The 19,185-nt window shown below is 34.1% G+C and overlaps 2 protein-coding genes and 1 non-coding gene across 3 annotated transcripts in view; all 3 read right to left on the bottom strand.

The window, feature by feature from the left end:
* The window catches only part of LOC111060234 (P-selectin-like), a 69,463-nt gene that overhangs the window by 34,895 nt on the left and 15,383 nt on the right, over window positions 1–19,185 (bottom strand). The window lies entirely within an intron of this gene.
* Window positions 2,534–3,422, bottom strand: LOC111056550 (peroxiredoxin-2C-like). The gene has a single exon (XM_022343926.2). It carries the CDS (start codon window positions 3,265–3,267, stop codon window positions 2,725–2,727), a length of 543 nt encoding a protein of 180 aa, XP_022199618.2. The 5' UTR covers window positions 3,268–3,422; the 3' UTR covers window positions 2,534–2,724.
* Window positions 4,069–4,140, bottom strand: Trnae-cuc. The gene has a single exon. It is a non-coding gene; the product is annotated as a tRNA-Glu (tRNA).

Raw genomic sequence — 19,185 nt, 5'->3', positions numbered from 1 at the left:
ATGCTCAGTTAAAATGCACAGGATGAAAGAAAGCATTTTCGGACCTATGTTAATTAGAACTTTTTTTCTTCTTTTGATGTGAGGAATCACCCCCTGGATTATGGGCACCTTTTTTCAGAACACCCTCTATGTAAATCAACAGTTGATAAAACAAAAGAGGAAGTACATTCATCACCAAGCTTTCCCAATTTTTAGTTGAGTGGAGAGTAGCCCATATAGTAGTATTAGTAGTTCAGAAAGATTTGATGTGCCGAACGTATAATGAATTTGTTAAAAATGTAGCCTAAGCCTCATTAAATCATACTACGATAATTTTCAGGTATAAAATTTTAAACACGAGTTTCAAGTGTCTAATATCCTCTGCATTGCAAATTCATAAGTGCATGCAAATTTCCACATCACACAAATTACAAGTGCTCGTTTCTTCCGTAGCATTTTTTTCGCGGTGAATTTCCTTGATAAAATAATTTCCAACCTTCATTTCGTCACACTCTATTATCGTGATCCAATAATATTATTAAGAATGTTCCAAACAGTAATTAAATATAATAACTTAATAATGCCCATATTTACAACAAGCTCTACGCCTTTGAAACAATTTTATACCTGCTAATAATTTTATATCTCAACACTTGACGTGCTATAATAGCTGTTGATTTGAATAAGCTGTAAGAGTAGAGCATGGTTTGTTGAAGATTACGACCCATGGGGAAGTAACCGTGGTAAATTTATTCCTAAAACTGGTAGTCATGAGTAGACATGCCCTCAGCACTGAAATTAGCAGGAGGATAATTATTGTGGTTGTGTGGAGTTATCGCAACGTCCAATGAGGTGGTAATAAGGACTGTTTTGGCTCAAAGGACAACCCCCAATAGAAAAGCATAAAAAAACTTAATCATTCACAGTATTTTCCGGAGCATCGTGTTACAGCTGAGAGCTCAAAAGTATACAGTGTCTCTTTATGAGCGATACCAGAATATTTTTCATTCCAGAGATCCTCAAAACTACTACTAATTCGTTCGTTGTATTTTATCAGACTGTGAAAAAAATTAGGAACCGCGAAGCAAATAATTTTCTTTTTTCAATTGAGTGTCCCAAGTCTGTGCTCGTCTCAGGTAAATAAATAGGCCTACCTTGAAATTTGACACTGTAGAAATTCAATGCATTTCTCCAAACTACATTCCATCAAAATTCCTCCGAATTAAGTTAAACTAAAGTTCAAACTATTTCTAACAGAATAAAACAATCATGGAAACACATTCCCAACACGAAAACATATTTCAACATAGGCTGTTGATAAGAAGATCAACAAGAGATGGCTTCACCTTCAGGATTGGTGGCGTCGGAATATAAATTAATTTCTCAGTCACAGGAGGAAAATGATGTGGTGTTCCTGTGAGAGCAAAAGGGAGAGAGAATGCTTTTTTCTAATCCTGTTTCGCTCAACCGGTAACCGCAACATTAAACGAGTCCGTTTGATCTATCTAATGAGGCTGCCTCAACATCAATCATCATCGACATAATAATATCTGCAGTTAATTGTATCGATAGCATCATATCTTCATTGAAGTCATCGATTAATTACCAATCAGAAAGTCTCACGATAGCAGAGTGGATTTATTCATTACATTATTCATCAACTTACTCAAAAAAATGTTGTTATTGCTGCCACACTCCGAAAGAACAAGATTTTATTTACAGCGTTGCACTACGTGCTTTTAAAAGTATCAAGTCCACTCATGGTGGTACGTAAAACCCTAATTTTTTAATTGAAGCTTTTCAATTTATAACAAATAGGTCTAATTCATTTAACCGCTGCCTCTACTCAGTAAATTGGCTGCACCCACGCACTAATAATAAAAACTGTGTAACACACAAAATATTACAACAGTACGCATCATTATTTTATAGGCTTATAGTATTATAGTATTCACGATATACCAGATATACCACTTAATTCATTTAACAACTTTATAATAGAATGTCTCAATTTTACGTAGTAAAAGAGGTTTAATAATAAATTTTGGAAGAGTCACTTTGCTATTCGATTTGTTTTATTAATACTGAAATCAATTGTATTGTACGGAATGTTTCCTATCTTCCTCTGAATAGATTCCTAACTCAAGGCAAATAAAACATAATATATTTGTTGACAATTTAGAATTTAATGTTTTTCAATTAATAATATCACATTGTCATTACATCTTCACATCACACACAATATCTACGGTCCTTATACAAACATTTAAAATTTTAGTTTACTGTTTAGTTTACTGATTATACTGTTTATAATCTTTATGGCTCCCAACTAAACTTGAGTAGGCCTATTCTGTATTTCCTTACTCCACTTTTTTTACAAACAATCAAATGATGCTATCATTTCTATTCATATATTATTTATATTAATATACACAAAATTTCTCTATAATAATTTCCCTCTTGAAATATGAAATAGATAATTCACACCTCTCCTGTGTCTCTTCATACAAATGAAATTCTCATTTATGAAATTTATCAGATTCAAAGACATGAATATGCATTTATCTTTATATTTAATCTTGCAAAAGCAAGTTTTCATTAGAACATCACAATGACTGATAGAGTGGAAAATTTAAGGATGACAAGTAGGGTAAACCATAATGTTTAATAAAATAAACATAAACACATAAAGGTCCCAAAGTCTTCATAGCATTTTAAAGTTTCCTCCAATCAATTATTATGATGCTATACCTTAAGTTGTGATGCATCCGAGACTGTTAACCCTACACCATCACTCTCCACGTTCATCGACTGAATGATGCCGTTCTGGACCACCATTGAGTAGCGCATAGACCGCATTCCGCCCAGATTCGGCAGGTCAATACAGACGCCAAGAGCTTCAGTGAGTTCTCCACGAGTGTCAGCCAGCATCCGCACTTTTCCCTGGGCGTTGAAGTGTTTTCCCCACGCGCTCATCACAAACGGATCATTCACTGACACACAACAAATTTCGTCAACACCCATTTTCTTGAAATCGTCCGCCTTGGAAATGAATCCTGGCAGGTGCCTTGCGGAACAGGTCGGAGTGAATGCACCAGGCACTCCGAAAATTATCACTTTTCTCTGGAAACAGAAATCGTGGATGTTTACACAGTTGTCGGGAGTGTTCTCGAAAAGGTTCACGTAGGGAATCATGTCGCAAGCCTTCGCATAGCTACGGCCAGCAAGCTGTTTGCGAATTGTTTCGAGGCCGTTGAAAACTGATTTCAATCTACGAAAACCGCTCATTTTGTTACTGGGAAATCTTCATTTATGTAGAAACTTTTAAATTAACGTTAGATGAAAATTAATGAATCATGGCCACTTACCAGCCAAAATATTGAAAATTTCACAACATCTGATAAACAAGTTTCAAAACAATCTTCCATAGAAAAATTTTACGTGAACCTACATTCAATCTGCTTTAATCACAATCACATGTTGAATTTTATCGGCTGATTTCTACGACAGAACCGCAAGCAATTTAGTTGAGGAGCGAGGAGGATAAACAACATCGTATTAACATTGTGATTTTATCAGTATATATCAGGATTCTATCCAACTTGATTTTTTTTGCATCCATTTATTTATTTATTCATGGAGACAACAGGTAAAACCTATTTTACCTCCTTCACACAATACAATCATTTTCAACAATATACAATATTTACATATTATCATCTAAGATTCAACTGATTCAAAAATATTTCATTATAATTCTTTAAATGGATGTTTTTATTTGTTCAATAAATGAACTAATGAAACGAGTTTGTAATGCAGTTTAAGTAATTGAAACATTAAATAACTTACAATATTTCAAATTTTATTTTATGTGTGATGATTCCATCTATGTATGTAGAAGCATTACAAATATTTAAAAAACAAAAATTCAAATTCAACTCCATTAAATTAAATTCATGCATAATTTACAATTATATCTCCCAGGGAGGAATAGGATCCATAACCTGTTTACTAATCTGTAATGGATATGATTCGTTATCATGGATTGAACTGGAGGAGAGTGCAAAATTCAATCTTACAAAAAGATTATTCCGGTACCGGGAATCGAACCCGGGCCTTCTGGGTGAGAGCCAGATATCCTAGCCACTAGACCATACCGGAGTACTGGTAGTACATTGACGTCAAGTCCAAACTTCAAGTGACTGAAAAATAAATTCGTTTCTTGAGGGGGTTTGTAGACCCCAAAATATCCTTTTACCATGCATGAATTCAAATTTGAATTCGATTTTAGACCTATACCTACAGCTATACTCATAGTATAGTACTATTGTATACTTTTCAAAACTTTTTTCTTCTAAAACTTCAGTCTTCTCCAATCTCTTTTTCTTTCAGTTATTTCAAATTCTCTTTTCCCCTTCTTTCCTCGTGGAGATCACTTTAGATAAAATCTACTTCTCAAAATCCACCCAATCTTTTTTTCGCTTCTTTCCTTAAACTTATTCTGATTAAAACTCAACTTCCATTGAATGAATGAATTTATTTGCCAAAACAAAGTACAAAAAAGCTTTACAAAAATAAATATATAAGTATATGCTACTGCACTTAAACTAAGATACATACATATATGCATACAAATACATATATACATACATACATACAAATTAAGGAAATGGTAATTCATTTTTTAGATATAATAACGAAATGATATAATTTTTCATGATAGGTATTATAAATAATAGTTATTAAATTTATACTCACATGCAGGTACAGTAAGGTACAGTACATTTACGGTTACAGTAAGGTGCATTTAAGTACAGTAGGTGAGGATACTTTATTAGATTATTAGAAACCTTGAGTGTTCCAGTTATTATTTACTGTGTAAGTTTTACAGTAATAAATTGTAGGCTATTTTGTGTGTGTAATGTGGTAATAATATATTACTATGGTATATTTAGCTACTGTGATTCGATTGTGTATTCATTTCATAACATACAAGATACGATTCATACAAATCCTATCATAGCCTGTTTATCAAATATAATCTTATTACTTGGTTTCACCTTTTTCTTTTTATCAAAAGTTCTATTCAAGTGCTTGTGAAATTCTCGCAAACATATTCATCACACAAAAACCTGGTTTACGATTCTACAGAAAATTAACCTTTTTTATTTCCTGGTCTTCGTAGGTCCCCTAATATGAATTTCAGAACTTCATAGGTAGTTGGTACTACTTCAGATTTCAGAAGACGATCGAACCAAAACTGAATAGAAATAAAATTGATTTACATCACCTCATCAGTTTCAGAACGAATTGAATTAGTGTGGAGTAATGTCACTATGGATTTGGATTTCAAAAGAAGAAGCTATATGAAACAGCATGACTATTGTCAGGTACAATAGGAAGTAATTGATATATGTGGACACAAGATAACAAAGAAATGGTAGCCACTCTTTGGGCACTCTTCACAGGACAAATAGAGGAGTGGTGGTGAAAAGGTTTATTTGAAGAGATACGTATGCGATATAATGGACGCCAGCCTGTGTCCACTAACGTGGCGCCTTCAATGTTGTTTTATTGTGTCCTCGTAGAGGATTATTCAAATGGAAGATGATAATTAGTATAGGCCCGTAGAAAAATCGCACCCCGCCAAATGGAACGAATTGAATTATTGCTATAGATTCGAACTTAATGTTTATTGGTTTCCGTTGTCGTAAATAATCAAGGATCAATCAATCTGCTCGACTAAGTTGAAGGCACGAGAGCGCCGTATAATGGCCTGCCTCAAAACAAAGTCGTAAATGCAATTAATACATTTATATGCTAATGAAGGATTTACGTTTCTGCTTATCGCGAACTCTGGTCGCTCAAGATAAAAACCAGGTTCCAGCGTAAAAATTGCAATACAGCTTGTCGTTCTTACAATGTTATGCTAATTTCCCTACTTAACACGAGTTATGGACTTTATTTGATTGTGCTGATCGGCTCAATGAAGAATGGTAATGATTGAACTGCTGATAAGTGCAACAGGTTCAGTTAATCTACTACACCAATTATATTGAGAAGTGCTGTTTACTTTGAAAGATTTTCACGAGCATGCTAATATTTTTGCCTGATCAGGACAATCTATGATTGAATCATACAGCTTCACTTGATGTCTCTCCTATGATCAATACGTATTCAATCTTTTAGCATGAGTACCAGTTATTAATAGAGAATATCTGGAGATTTTCCATTATGTTAAACATTATAATTAAGAATAAACTTACTTGATATATATTTGTGCAACTAGTGCGCAAAGTGACAGTTTGCTGCACCGAAAGAAACGTTTACGCCCGAGCCGTAGGCGAGGGCGGAATGGTTTCTTGAGTGCAGCAGAGAAACTTTGCGCACGTATTTCACATTAAGTTTTTCCTACAGTTACCATTGAATATGAAAAGTGGGTAATATGGGTAAAATTGCCTGAAATGCATCAAATGTTTTTCTGTGTAATTTTATTATTGATAAAAGCCTTAATCCTAAAATCCCAAAGTCCTCGTTGTCCTTGGTTATATATATAATGAATAATAATTAGCGCGTTGTGCTTGGTTGCACCTCTGCTCACTATAGCAGCCACAGCAGTCACTGTTACCAACTTCAATTTGATTTTGCTGCACTGTTGCTCCATATAACCTACTAAGTATTTTGCGTTGCCATGTTGCAAATCTGGAGTGCAGAAAAATTTTTCCCGCACTAGAGCGGAAAAGTGATTCTTTGCGTTCTGTAATCAGTGCAGCAATGGCCACTTTTCAACGTAACTGTAGGAAAAAATATTTTTCAGCTTCTGCTCTTACAATCAGATCCTGCCTAATTATACCTTCTTATTAAATAATCAAATCCAGAAGAAGGAGATGCTACACCCTATAATATTGATCTCTCAATCATAACGATATTTCTGCTTTCTTTGAATTCTACTTGTGTGTGAAAAGTTTATTCATTCAATTCAGTTCATCAACAGATAGCAGAATTTAATAGACGAATGACGGTATCTTTTCTCTATGATTTAATGGACGGAGTTCATAACCATAACAATATAATGATAATCTAAATATGATTTAATCAAAACTTCAATATACAATCTAAAGAGGCACCCCATGAAAGGAGGCTTCAATAAAGATTGTATGTTTAGAAATATCTCACAAATAAGGGTTGTAATAATCATTGATGTAGATGCCCTTAAATCGAAATTGAAATTGCAATTCGCTCAAGGGCATCATCCGCGATAAAAAAATTACTTAGAATAAAATTGAGAAATTACACTACTTCCATGAGCTGTCAAATGGTCCAATTAAAGTTTGCATTACCGTATCTGTATTATGAATGTTGCTATGATAAAAGTTATCTTATAATAAAGGTAAGCGCACACAGATCGTCATCGGACGGACGGCACGCATCGGACGGATCGGACGATTAGATTTGATGCATTGCTTTCAATTGGAGTGCTATATGATGCGGATAAGTATGTGCATTAGATTTGATGCATTGCTTTCAATTGGAGTGCTATATGATGCGGATAAGTATGTGCACTCCAATTGAAAACAATGCATCAAATCTAATCGTCAGATCCGGCCGATGCATGCGGTCCGTCCGATGATGATCTGTGTGCGCCTACCTTCAAGTCATGATTTGATTACTTCTACTGTAAATCTTGATGCTTCCGATTTGGGCATTGAGCGCTTTTGTGAAGTTGAGGAGAAATTGAAACCCGAAGTGGAATTTAAGAGTCAATTTTCTTTCATGATACAGTATATAACTCTCATCCACCAACTGCAGTTGCAATACCAGTTTGAACTGTCTTCACATTGAAATTCAATATAATATTATGATTTCATCCACCTACCGCATTGAAAATCCGCCACCAAGATTGTTCATATCTTGGACAGCTTCATAATTTTCCGTATAATTTTGAGGCCTAATGAGAATGAAGAGTCTGTAAATTCGTGTTTAACGTGAATGGAGCAGAAAATTTCCTGTTTTTTATAGACTCGTCTGACAGGCCATTACCGTAAATTTCAAACTTCAAAGGATTTTCCGTTGCTACAAAATTTTGAGTTGCATATACCAACGTTCTGAATCCGTTTTGCATGTAAGTGGATAATTTTTTAAAACTCGAAAAAATTGAACAATAGGAATGTATCTGAAAATAGTTGTATCTGCACTATGGAAAAAATGAAAATCGTAACAGTGAGCCGGAGTTTTAGAGCAACATGACTGAATGTCGTTCAAGGGACTCTCTATGTGATAAATGAAAAAAAACTATCTTTTAACTTAAATCCACTATCTTTTGATGCGATCCACTATCTTAATTTCCAGCAATTGAGCACACGTCGTGTAACACTTTTGTATAAATATTGTAAAGTCAACAATAATCATGAATAATATTTCTCTGTTACTCATTAATAGTTATTTTCATAAAACTTGGAATAGTAGGTTATTTTTAACTCAAGTACCCTCTACCTCAGAAATTATAGGCTCAGAGTTTGACCCGGATCAGATCTTATCATAATTTGTTCATGATTATGTTTACTTTAGTATATGAAATACGTGTTTACAGTGTACCTATCTATATAGGGCCTACTTGGTTCAACACTCTAAATCCTAGTATATAAGTTGTAAGACCAGTTCTTATTTGATGTATCGTTATTAATGAACTTATTTTATTACCGCGGTACATATCTCAATTCGTATGTGATAGTTGAATCCAGTTTTCTTAAGAAGATTCGATTGAACTCTGTATTCTCGAACAAGTCAGTTCTTGTATCATGCGAAATAATGTTACATGAAAACTGTTTAAATATCTTAATAAATTCTTAGCCATTTGAAGCAACCATCTTTATTCACGTAGATAACAAACTAAACTCAGTAAACAACTTATTATTTTATCAAACAGTTATCATGTGATTAAGTAACATCACATGATATACAAACATCTTCCCCTTTTACTTTCTCAAACATTTCCTTTTTCAACCTTTCCTTTGATTTCATCGTCTTTTAAAAACCTCTCATTTCTTCTTAATATTCTTCCACTATTGACTTCCCACATAGGACCGTGGGGCATCAGCTTCATTAATAACTACTCCAGGCTCCCATAATTTGTTCTCCAATCTTGGATATAAATGGGCTGATTTTCTTTGAAATAAGATACATGTTTCCGTGACTGCTTATCGTATGTTTCTTTCTGTTGAAATTTATGGTTCTTCATTTGCACTGCTATTTCTTCCCGAGGAAGTTGATGAAGTTTCAAACTATCTTGAGGATAAGGGAACTTTGTTCTTATCATTCGACCAAACATTAACTGAGCAGGAGAATAATTGAGACCCGCAACACAACTATTCCGATAGTTAAGCAAACTCAAGTTAAATCGGTTTTGCTTTCAGCACACTTTCTTATCATAGTCTTTGCTATGTTCACCCCCTTTTCAGCTAAGCCGTTAGACTGAGAATAACGAGGACTTATTGTAATAATTTTAAAATCCCACTCCTTTGCGAACTGTATCATTTCTTGGGAGCCAAACGGATTATTATCAGCTATTATAATCTGCGGAATTCCAAACCTGCCAAATAACTGGGATAAAATAGATTTAACAGCCGAACTTGTCTTACTGTTCATTTTTGTTATTTCAAGCCACCTTGAATAATAATCCACAACTATGAGATAAGCTATTCCTTTTACTTCAGCTATATCCACTCCAATTTTAAAAATGGAAAATCGGGTATTTCATGAGAAAGCATCGGACTTCTTACATTGGACCTTCTATATTTTTGGCAAAGCGTGCAGGATTCAGCCAGATTTTTTATGTTTGCTCTTATTCCTGGCCAATAATAAAATTTTGAGGCAATGCTGTTCATTTTTGTTTCTCCTAAGTGCGTTTCATGGAGCCTATTCAAGATAAAATCTCTCAAATTCTTGGGTATAATAATTCTTGAATTATAATACAATAGACCCTTGCTAATTGTATTTCATTTCTTATTTTGAAAAAATGCCTTAGTTCTCCTCCATCAACAATGTTATTAAGCCAGCCATTTCACAATAATCTATAACTTTCCGAAGAACATCATCATTCTGTGTTTCTGTTACAAATTCATTCAAGCGTTTCTCTGAAAATTCAACTTCGCCATTCTCAGTAACACAATGAACCATATCCGCCATGCTCAAATCAACTTTTTCTTTAGTTCTTACACCGCACCTTGACAAATAATCAGCAATATACATGTTTTTCCCAGGTAAGTACTGGAGGCTAAAGCAATAAGGCATTAGTTTTAGTCTCAATCGACGAATTCTGTTATTCTGTATGTTGTTTAATGGTTTCTTCATTATTGAAACTAATGGCATATGATCAGTATATATAGTCAAGTCATCATGACCGTAGATATAGGTGTGAAATTTATCACAAGCAAATACAATAGCAAGGAGTTCCTTCTCAATTTGGGCATATTCACATTCAGAAGAGTTCATAGATCGTGATGAGAAATAAATTGGCTTGTTGTTCTGTAGTAAACAGCATCCTAAAGCGTCTTGTGATGCATCACATGGATTAAAACTGGAATCTTATAATCAAAGGGAGCAATTACCTTGTCACTTGTAAGAACCTTTTAATGTTATTGATTGCATTTACATGAATCTCTGTCCAACACCAAGAGACGTCTTTCTTCAATAATCTCTCAATGGTGACACTATTTGTGACATATTGGGATGAACATTCTCAAATAGTTGACCATCCCCAACAGACGTTGTAGTTCAGCTTTATTTGTTGGGTCGGGGAGATCATTAATAACCTTTATTTTTCCTGGATCAGGAAGCATTCCTGATTTATTAAACAGCATTCCTAAATACTTCACTTCAGGTACGCAATATTGAAATTTCTTGAAATTAAATTTGATGTTTAATTTCCTCGCTCGTTCCAAGACCTGTTTCACTGTCTCGTCATGTTTTTCTTTGCTGTTTGAAGCAATGCAAATATCATCGAAATAAACCACTACACCTGGAATATCTTCAAATACTTTGAAACACATTTGTGAAACAATTCTGGTAAATTACATAAGCCAAAAGAGAACGTAAAAATCTATAAGTTCCAAATATAGTGCTAAAATTGCAATATTTAGCAGATTGTTCATCAAGGAGTATGTGATAAAATCCATCTTTTATGTCAAGAACGCTGTAGTACTCTTTATTTGCTAGACGAGGATGAATATCCTGTATTGTTGGGATTGTAACTCTTTCTCTTACAATGTACTTGTTCAAATGTACGGGGTACAAGTCGCATCTTGTCACTAGCCCCTTCAAAGTTGCATAGAATGAATTAAATGATTGACCTTCCTCTTGTTTGCAAGCTATAAAATTGTATACATTCATGATCTCATTCTTTTTTGGTAAACAATAGCTCTCTAATATTTTTAATATGATTCTACCGTTTCAGGCTCATCCACATCTTGTAACGATTCATATAAAATCAAAGCTTCATTGCCTAACAAGTTTTTAAATCTTGCAACTTGAATTTGGTTGGATTTTTTATTTGTTTCAGTCGCTATAAAATAATTTACGATATTTTTCTTGAATAATTCGAAATTTTGTGAAATATTTTCCCCGTTGCATAGTAACGGTTCTGGCTTGTTGAATTCCATGTTCGTCTTTTAAGAAAAAATATAATAATACGATAATTACCCAATCTTATTACTCACTCAATCCTGTCGTTGTTCACTCACTCAATTATTCTCCTTTTCTGTTCAATTCCTTGACTGCGCCATGTTTAAATATCTTAATAAATTCTTAGCCATTTGAAGCAACCATCTTTATTCACGTAGATAACAAACTAAACTCAGTAAACAACTTATTATTTTATCAAACAGTTATCATGTGATTAAGTAACATCACATGATATACAAACAAAAACTAAGTATCATTATCTAGCCTATATATAGATAATGAAGGAAGGAAACTCAGTTTCCGAAAATTTCCGTTTCTAATGTAAGTTTCTAAGTGTTTTCAATCTATTTATGTCTTGTGTCTCCTGTTTTAATTTACATTATATGTATATATATATATATATATATATAATATATATATATATATATTATATATATATATATATATATAACACTATATATATAAAACTATAATATAAAAATCCTTGTCAGTGAATATTTTGTCACAAAATTTTCTTGGTTCTGCCAGTCAACTCCTCACATCACTTGGGTGTAGCCCGCAGAATATGCTTCTGCCTTGTCATAGTAGCTACATGACCTACCATGTGGGGAAAAATATTGGGAGGAGGCGACAATAATTCATTAAGCCGAACTTTGAGAAGGAAATGTCAAACATCTTCCAGCACCCCATTGTTGATATAGTGATAAATTAGTTTCTGAGGCGACAAGGGCAGAGAAAAGAATGGTGTGATTGATTCTTCTCTCAGTCACTCCCGTTTCCATCTTCCAAGGCCAACTGAGCATCTGGGCTGATTTGTCAGAAAAGATTAATATAAATTTTGCTTATCTAATGCCATATTCTGTTGAAGTCACACAAATTGAATGATAAATGGGTTATAGTTTTGAGTCGATGATAGAGAACTGTAACTGCTTACTATGGGCTTTAATAGAACGGAATAGAATAAGAAAATTTTATTATTATTACGGCGTAGATTATATTTTCAAGTTAAGGATGAAGAACTGTAACTGGCTTCTATAGATCGGAATAGAATGAGAAAATATTATTTACAATGACGTCAAACGTAGAAAGTTTACATTTTAGAAGTTCAATACGGTAAGTCAGGAATTACGGTGTTTACTCGGGACAGAAACGTCAGATGGAATCCTCTCTTTATCTCCAGATAACTCATTTATCATTCAAACTAAGCTGATATCTTTTTCCAAAGTTTGAAGTTTCAGTTCCACACTTGCTCTATTTGAAATACTGTCCACTGGAAGCTCTTGAACTTCTATTTTAGCTATAAACTATTCTATTGGAAATTAACCTACTCAACTATGGAAAACCCATGGACTAGAGTACATGACTCTACTAATCTTCTGATAGATGATTGTGAGTTTAAAAGGAAAGGATTATACAATCACCCTTCCTCTTAAAATATGCCCAATTGAAACACGAGCGTCATTTCAGTTTTCATCTTTCTAAATGAGGCTAATATAGATTTTTCGTCTAGGTTTGTTCATGATAAAAGTTAGTATATAAGTTTGTGATATACGAGACGGATTTTGGTTGAATTGAAGATGAAAACAGCATTAGAAGGCTTTGCTAGAAACACTCATTGCTAAATCTTCCTCTATTGATGTACCTAGGAGTATTAGATATTTTACTGTTTTAAAATAACCAGACAGCTCTAGGATGTTTTGGAGAAACAAGTATTATACAACCCTCATCTGTAAAACCACTTGAAAAATTAGGAAACTTGAACTTGGACCTGAACGTATGTTTTAAAAACTAAGACTGCTCACTCATTATTCAATTATGTTTCTTCTCACCTTCGTAATGTTTCCACTATCCATAACTCAAAACAAACAAAGTTGATAGAATCTTTTGTCACCTTTGATCTTGAACTGAAATGTTTTTCCAGTTCATTCTCAACGTCCTGGTAAAAGCGACGACCACCAGGATTAGTGAGCTACGAATATGTAAATAGCGTCAGACTATCTCTATTTCTGTATACTCATTTCTCTACTAACTGGAACGTGTTAAGAGACTTTTGTTGAGCATCTTTGTTCCTCATTACCACCTTTGTTAATCAGGCAGTCGGGGCTGCTTCCGGCCTAGCGATTCGATTCCTTCCCTCAACACGATTTTGGGAATTGTCCAGCATATGATTGGGCCCACGCAACACAACATCCGACAAGCTCTTCTCAGTTGTCGCATTGTCCTCGCTCTTCAACACAACCACTACTCCAACAATAGTATCGAGTGTCACAGACGATTCTCAACACAACAAAATCAAAGATGCTTGCCAGCCATCTGAGTTCAATCAACCTTGTGCTGTCACATTGGACCATGCTGAATTCCTAAGCGCCAATCTTAAGCCAGCTATCAAAAAGCACTACTTCTTACTCGAATCTTACATCTTGAAAGGAAACATTTCAAGACTTTGGATTAAAATAAATTATATTTAACAGTTTCTGAATTGTATCAAAGTCATGATTGCTTGTAATCATGCATAAAAGTGTCGTTCCAACTAACTTGAAAGTCAAGTTCCAGAGTTTTTTCTTTAACCATTTGTTAGAATTCATCTGTTTTATTTGGATTCAAGAGCATCACAGTCGTATTTCCCTAATCCTCCTTCCTATTCATTCTCATCGATTTTTTCTGGGTGAGATGAGTTTCTCCATTCTAGAAAAATATCAAAACTTCTCCTTTTGACAAAAACTAGTATAATGAGCTGTGTTTTATTAACCAATATACAACTCTGTATATTGTTCGGCTAAGCAGAAGCTATATATCAGGAAAACAGGCCACCAACAAAGATTTCGGACTTTGGTCCGAAAGTACGGACAACGTTGAAAATCCCTAAATATCTCATGATTTTGTGTCACACTGTTAGGAAATTTATAGACCTACTATTAAGCTGGTCTATATTTTTGTTTCATTTACATTTGTATGATGTTTCAAGATCTTGAAATACCTTGATATATCTTATTCAGATTGAAGATATAATGGTTGTGACAAACACTTGTGAGTCTCATAATCTATTTTCAGTTCCACATCTCACTTAATTGACGATATTTCCTCATCTATTTCACTTTATATGACGTACTGAGAAAACAGTATTCTCTCTCAGGAAGTGTCAAATCCAAAATGAATCAAATCATCAGTTTTCTATTAGTTAGTAGTTTTCTATTCAGGAGACATGAATAAGAAATAGTTATCAAACAATAGGATTGTTTCTGTTTACTTCCTGGGAGAGTTGGATAGAGCAGCTTACATTTCATATTGGATGATTGATTTTTTCGATAAGTTGATGAATGAACTTATATAAATCGAAGAACTTCGAGAATGTAATAATTCCAAGATTTCGCACAAAATAATTCTACAACCGCTTCTAAATTGACCAGAAAAATGAGGATTAGGCTGAGACTCAACACTATCGAGGTCTTAGAAATTCAAAATGATCTCGAAAGTTGAAATCAATTAGCTGTCAAATTATAGAGGATAAATAAGAAACCAATCTCAGCTTGATTCTGACTAGAGACTGGCGGAAACCTTTTGACTACAAATGACTGTGTTAACCCAATATCTCCAGAATGGTAAGGGTGTAAATCAGTAGAGACTCGACATTATCCTTAGCGTGGACTTTAATACGAACCCATTAAGCATGTGTATAGATAACACATTATGTGTATGCCAAGTTATGTTCAATCTGTGCTCAAGTTATGTTCAATCTGTGCTTAAGTTATGTTATGCTTTTAGAATTAAGTTTTGTTTGGTCCTTCAAAATTATTTCTTTAATATGTTAATATTTCATATTTTAGTGATAATAATGTGATTTTTTCTTCTAAGTTTGGTTTTGAAGCATCTAAATTTAAAAATCTACTTCGTGAAAATAATTAAGAACTGAACATTTTGTGAAGTGGACAACTACAAGACTTAACCTATTTCGGACTATGTGTAACCTTATCTAAATTTGGGAGAGGAATAGCACAAGCTTACCTTATTTTTTTCTCTCCCTATCATTTTTGATGATGTACTTGTATGAATCAATAAATAGTCTAATGGAATTTATAATAAGGACCGCAAAAAATCGGATGTTCAAAATCGATGTGTGTGAAAATAGACTTATACAGTATCAGCTGATAAAAGTTGCAGATTCAGGTGTCAGATCATCGTAGTAAAAAGTCCACGGTTGAATTTCACTTTTTATGAGAGTAGACGCTCGTATTTAAAGTCCACTGTAAGTAAGTCCACGTAACCACTCTGTCAACGCTCCCAGTTGATAAGGACAGTAAATTTCTCGTTCAGCTTGTTCGGAAAGACCAACCAGTTCGGCCGAATCGATAACACTGTCAGAGCCGAGATTATCACCAGGATTGACAAGTCGGTTAATCTTACACAAGTGAGCATACGGGTGCTGATGTATGATGACCGGTTAAGAGCTGCTGAGAAGTGTGAAGACCAGAGAAGTCAATTGTACAAAAAGTTATGATCTTGTTGATGACCCTGACAGATGACTACATTTTGAGTGAATGTTCGCAATCGATATGTGTAAATTATGCTGGAGTTTTCCTACTGGAGTTATTTTTAAACATTTTACGAAAATAGAATGTAATCTGCCAGGCTGTTTTGATCATGGAGCCTGATAAACAATATGAGAAGGGTTCAAATGATCCTTGTAGAGTAGGCTTTTCATTTTGTAATAATTTAACTCAGCTTAATAACTCCAATAGGACAGCTATTTGATATTATTTAATATTGTTTTTATTTCATTCTTCATTCTACAAAGAAGCAGCACATCACTAGAATGATCGGAAGAGAGCAAATAAGGATACTAAAAGCACCATTTCTCTCTCAAATTTGAATAAGATAACAAAGTCCGAAATAAGGTTATGTCCTTCAGGTCTTACCTTTCAAATATAAAAATTATACATATCTAAATTTATAGGAATTTATTTATTATTAGGCTATAATAGAGTACAGAACAGAAATACATTTTTGACGCTGTACGTTCTTATCAATAGTATAATTTTCAAGGGCAACACTCAATGATTTTCAAACAATACTTTGTTTTCTGACAAGATCAAATATCATTCCAGAATAAACAACCTTTTTACTGTTCTCCATGGATTCTTTTGACTAAGCATACAGAATCACAGAATGCGTCTATAGTACATTGCATCTTTAATGATGGCAAATAAATGTTATTCAGTGGAAAATCCAAACTCTCTTCGACCTCCTTGATTCTTTCCATAATTATGGTTGGTTCACAACCATTTTCCAAAAAATCTTAGAATACCCTTCTTCAGCACAAAAATAACTTTTAACTCATGCTCTCAAATTTAGTAGGAAGAATCGACTAGAACAATAATAATATTATTATTTGGAATATGCAATTCGTATTGTGTCATACATTGAATAGGTGAACCCACATTATCATAGACGATTATGCTCATAAAACCTCGTGGAGGATTGCTATTTAATATTCTAGAACATCCTTGAAAATGTTTGCTCATCCCTCCTACTGATGCGATAGAAATCGTTACTCAAGTCGATAATGCTTCTTAACTCATCTTTATTAATAAAACATACTTTCTAGAGTTGGTGTTACTGTCAAGGAGAAGCAGTGAACTTGAGAGAGAAAGACTACGTGAGCGCATGATTGAGAATTCTCAACGTGTCTGCAATAATAATTTTTTCGGCAATCCATCATACTCTTGCCAAAACATGGATTGCAATAAATATGCGGTATTCATCTTTTTAGGAGTTCATTACTATTGAGCTGATAACTTCGAGCTTTAGTATTCCTATCGGTCATTCATTTTTGACACTACTCTACACTCTTAAATAATACTTCTCTACACAGCTATATGTACTCTACAAACTGAATAATGTACAATAGTAATAGAATCAATACGAAGAACTAATGATGGGAATCAATGAAATATCAGTGGCCACTCATTCTGTAGAAAAACGGAATACAGCATTGTATTCTGTAAACATATTGTATAATACATATTGTATTCTGTGATAGAAGTTATTCATGAATGATGAAGGTTTGACTCTCTCAGTACCACTAGATGATATCATAGAGAAACAATAGCGTAAGTAGATATCCCATGGTATAGGGAATTTATGTCGCAACTTTTACTGTTATCACAAGCCGATAACTGTCGATTATTGTCAATTTTTACTGCTTTGTTGGGGTGATAGTGTATGAACGGCACAATTTGAGAGACTACCAGCGTCACACAGCTGCATAGGAAAGAACTACGTGAACTATCGGCTTGGGATAACAGTAAAAGTTTCAACATAAATTCCCTATACCATGGGATATCTACTTATGCTATCGTTTCTCTATGATGATATTAGAAAATTACTTCAGCGATAGTTATGATTTTTATACTATACTACTTTTATATATATTTATACTATACTCCGTTCAAATTAACTTCGGACTTGGAATGGATATGCGCAGCAGAGAAGGCAGACAGCGGCAGGGATACAACGGCGGCTATGTTTCCGTTGTGTACCGGCCAGCGTTCTCTAATTTCCACTAGTATTCAAGCGCTCATGTTTAACTTAGGAAGTTTCCTCTCTGCTATCACAGACTCGACTGACTCTATTTGACAAATCGACAACTACGCTTCCACCTATGACTCAATCCATCACTGCAATTGGCTGATCTACTTCAAAACTGATCTACTCCCTCCATTTCTCTGCGCTGCAAATTCCTACAAATCTGAAGAAAATTTGCACGGAGTATAACTTTTTCAATTTCTTCTTCTATTCCATACAGTATGAAATTGATCTTAATCAGAGAGTATACCGGTACAGCATATAGAATGTAATTCTATACTCTATGTCTATACTCTCTAATCATTGCATTCTATATCTATATTACATTGTATACTCTCTGATCATAATCCCATAGCTGGGTAAAGTTGATCCATTACTAGTTTTATAATTACTATATATTAAATCATTGAAGCGCCAACGAAATAGATGGCGCTTATATGTTGTTGAATGGACTATCGCATGTTATATAATCAGGTAAAAGATTAGAGTCAAGCACAAAACAGAAAAAGACTAACAGGAATATGAGAATTATTTATTGTTATGGAAATTCTGTACTGCTTGTTATGTAGAAGAAGGGACAATAGAATAAAAGAATGAGCCACTCGTCACGATCTAACTCACGAAAATTTGCTGTTACAAATGAAATTCGATTTTGCTCTCCAGACACAATCGCCAGTCTACCATTCTCTGCAATCTTCCAGTTTTTTTCAAATGCATTGAATTGTTTCTTTGGAAATACAGTAGTAATATTCTCGTATTGTAATGTATATTTAGTGCTTTTGAATGTGGACAATCACGATGTTCAGAGGTTCAGATGTTCCGAACAAACTCCTGTACTGTATTTAAAAAAAACTGGAAGAAAGCTTCTTCTTTCACAGGCCTTCTTCTTTTATACTCTCCAATGCTTTCATTCATTTTACCACATCCATGGTCATTTTGATTCGG

The sequence above is a fragment of the Nilaparvata lugens genome, chromosome 2, assembly GCF_014356525.2.
Source record: "Nilaparvata lugens isolate BPH chromosome 2, ASM1435652v1, whole genome shotgun sequence".
NCBI lineage: Eukaryota > Metazoa > Arthropoda > Insecta > Hemiptera > Delphacidae > Nilaparvata > Nilaparvata lugens.
Note: the sequence above shows the minus strand (reverse complement) of the source record. Positions and strands in the feature narration are given on the sequence as shown.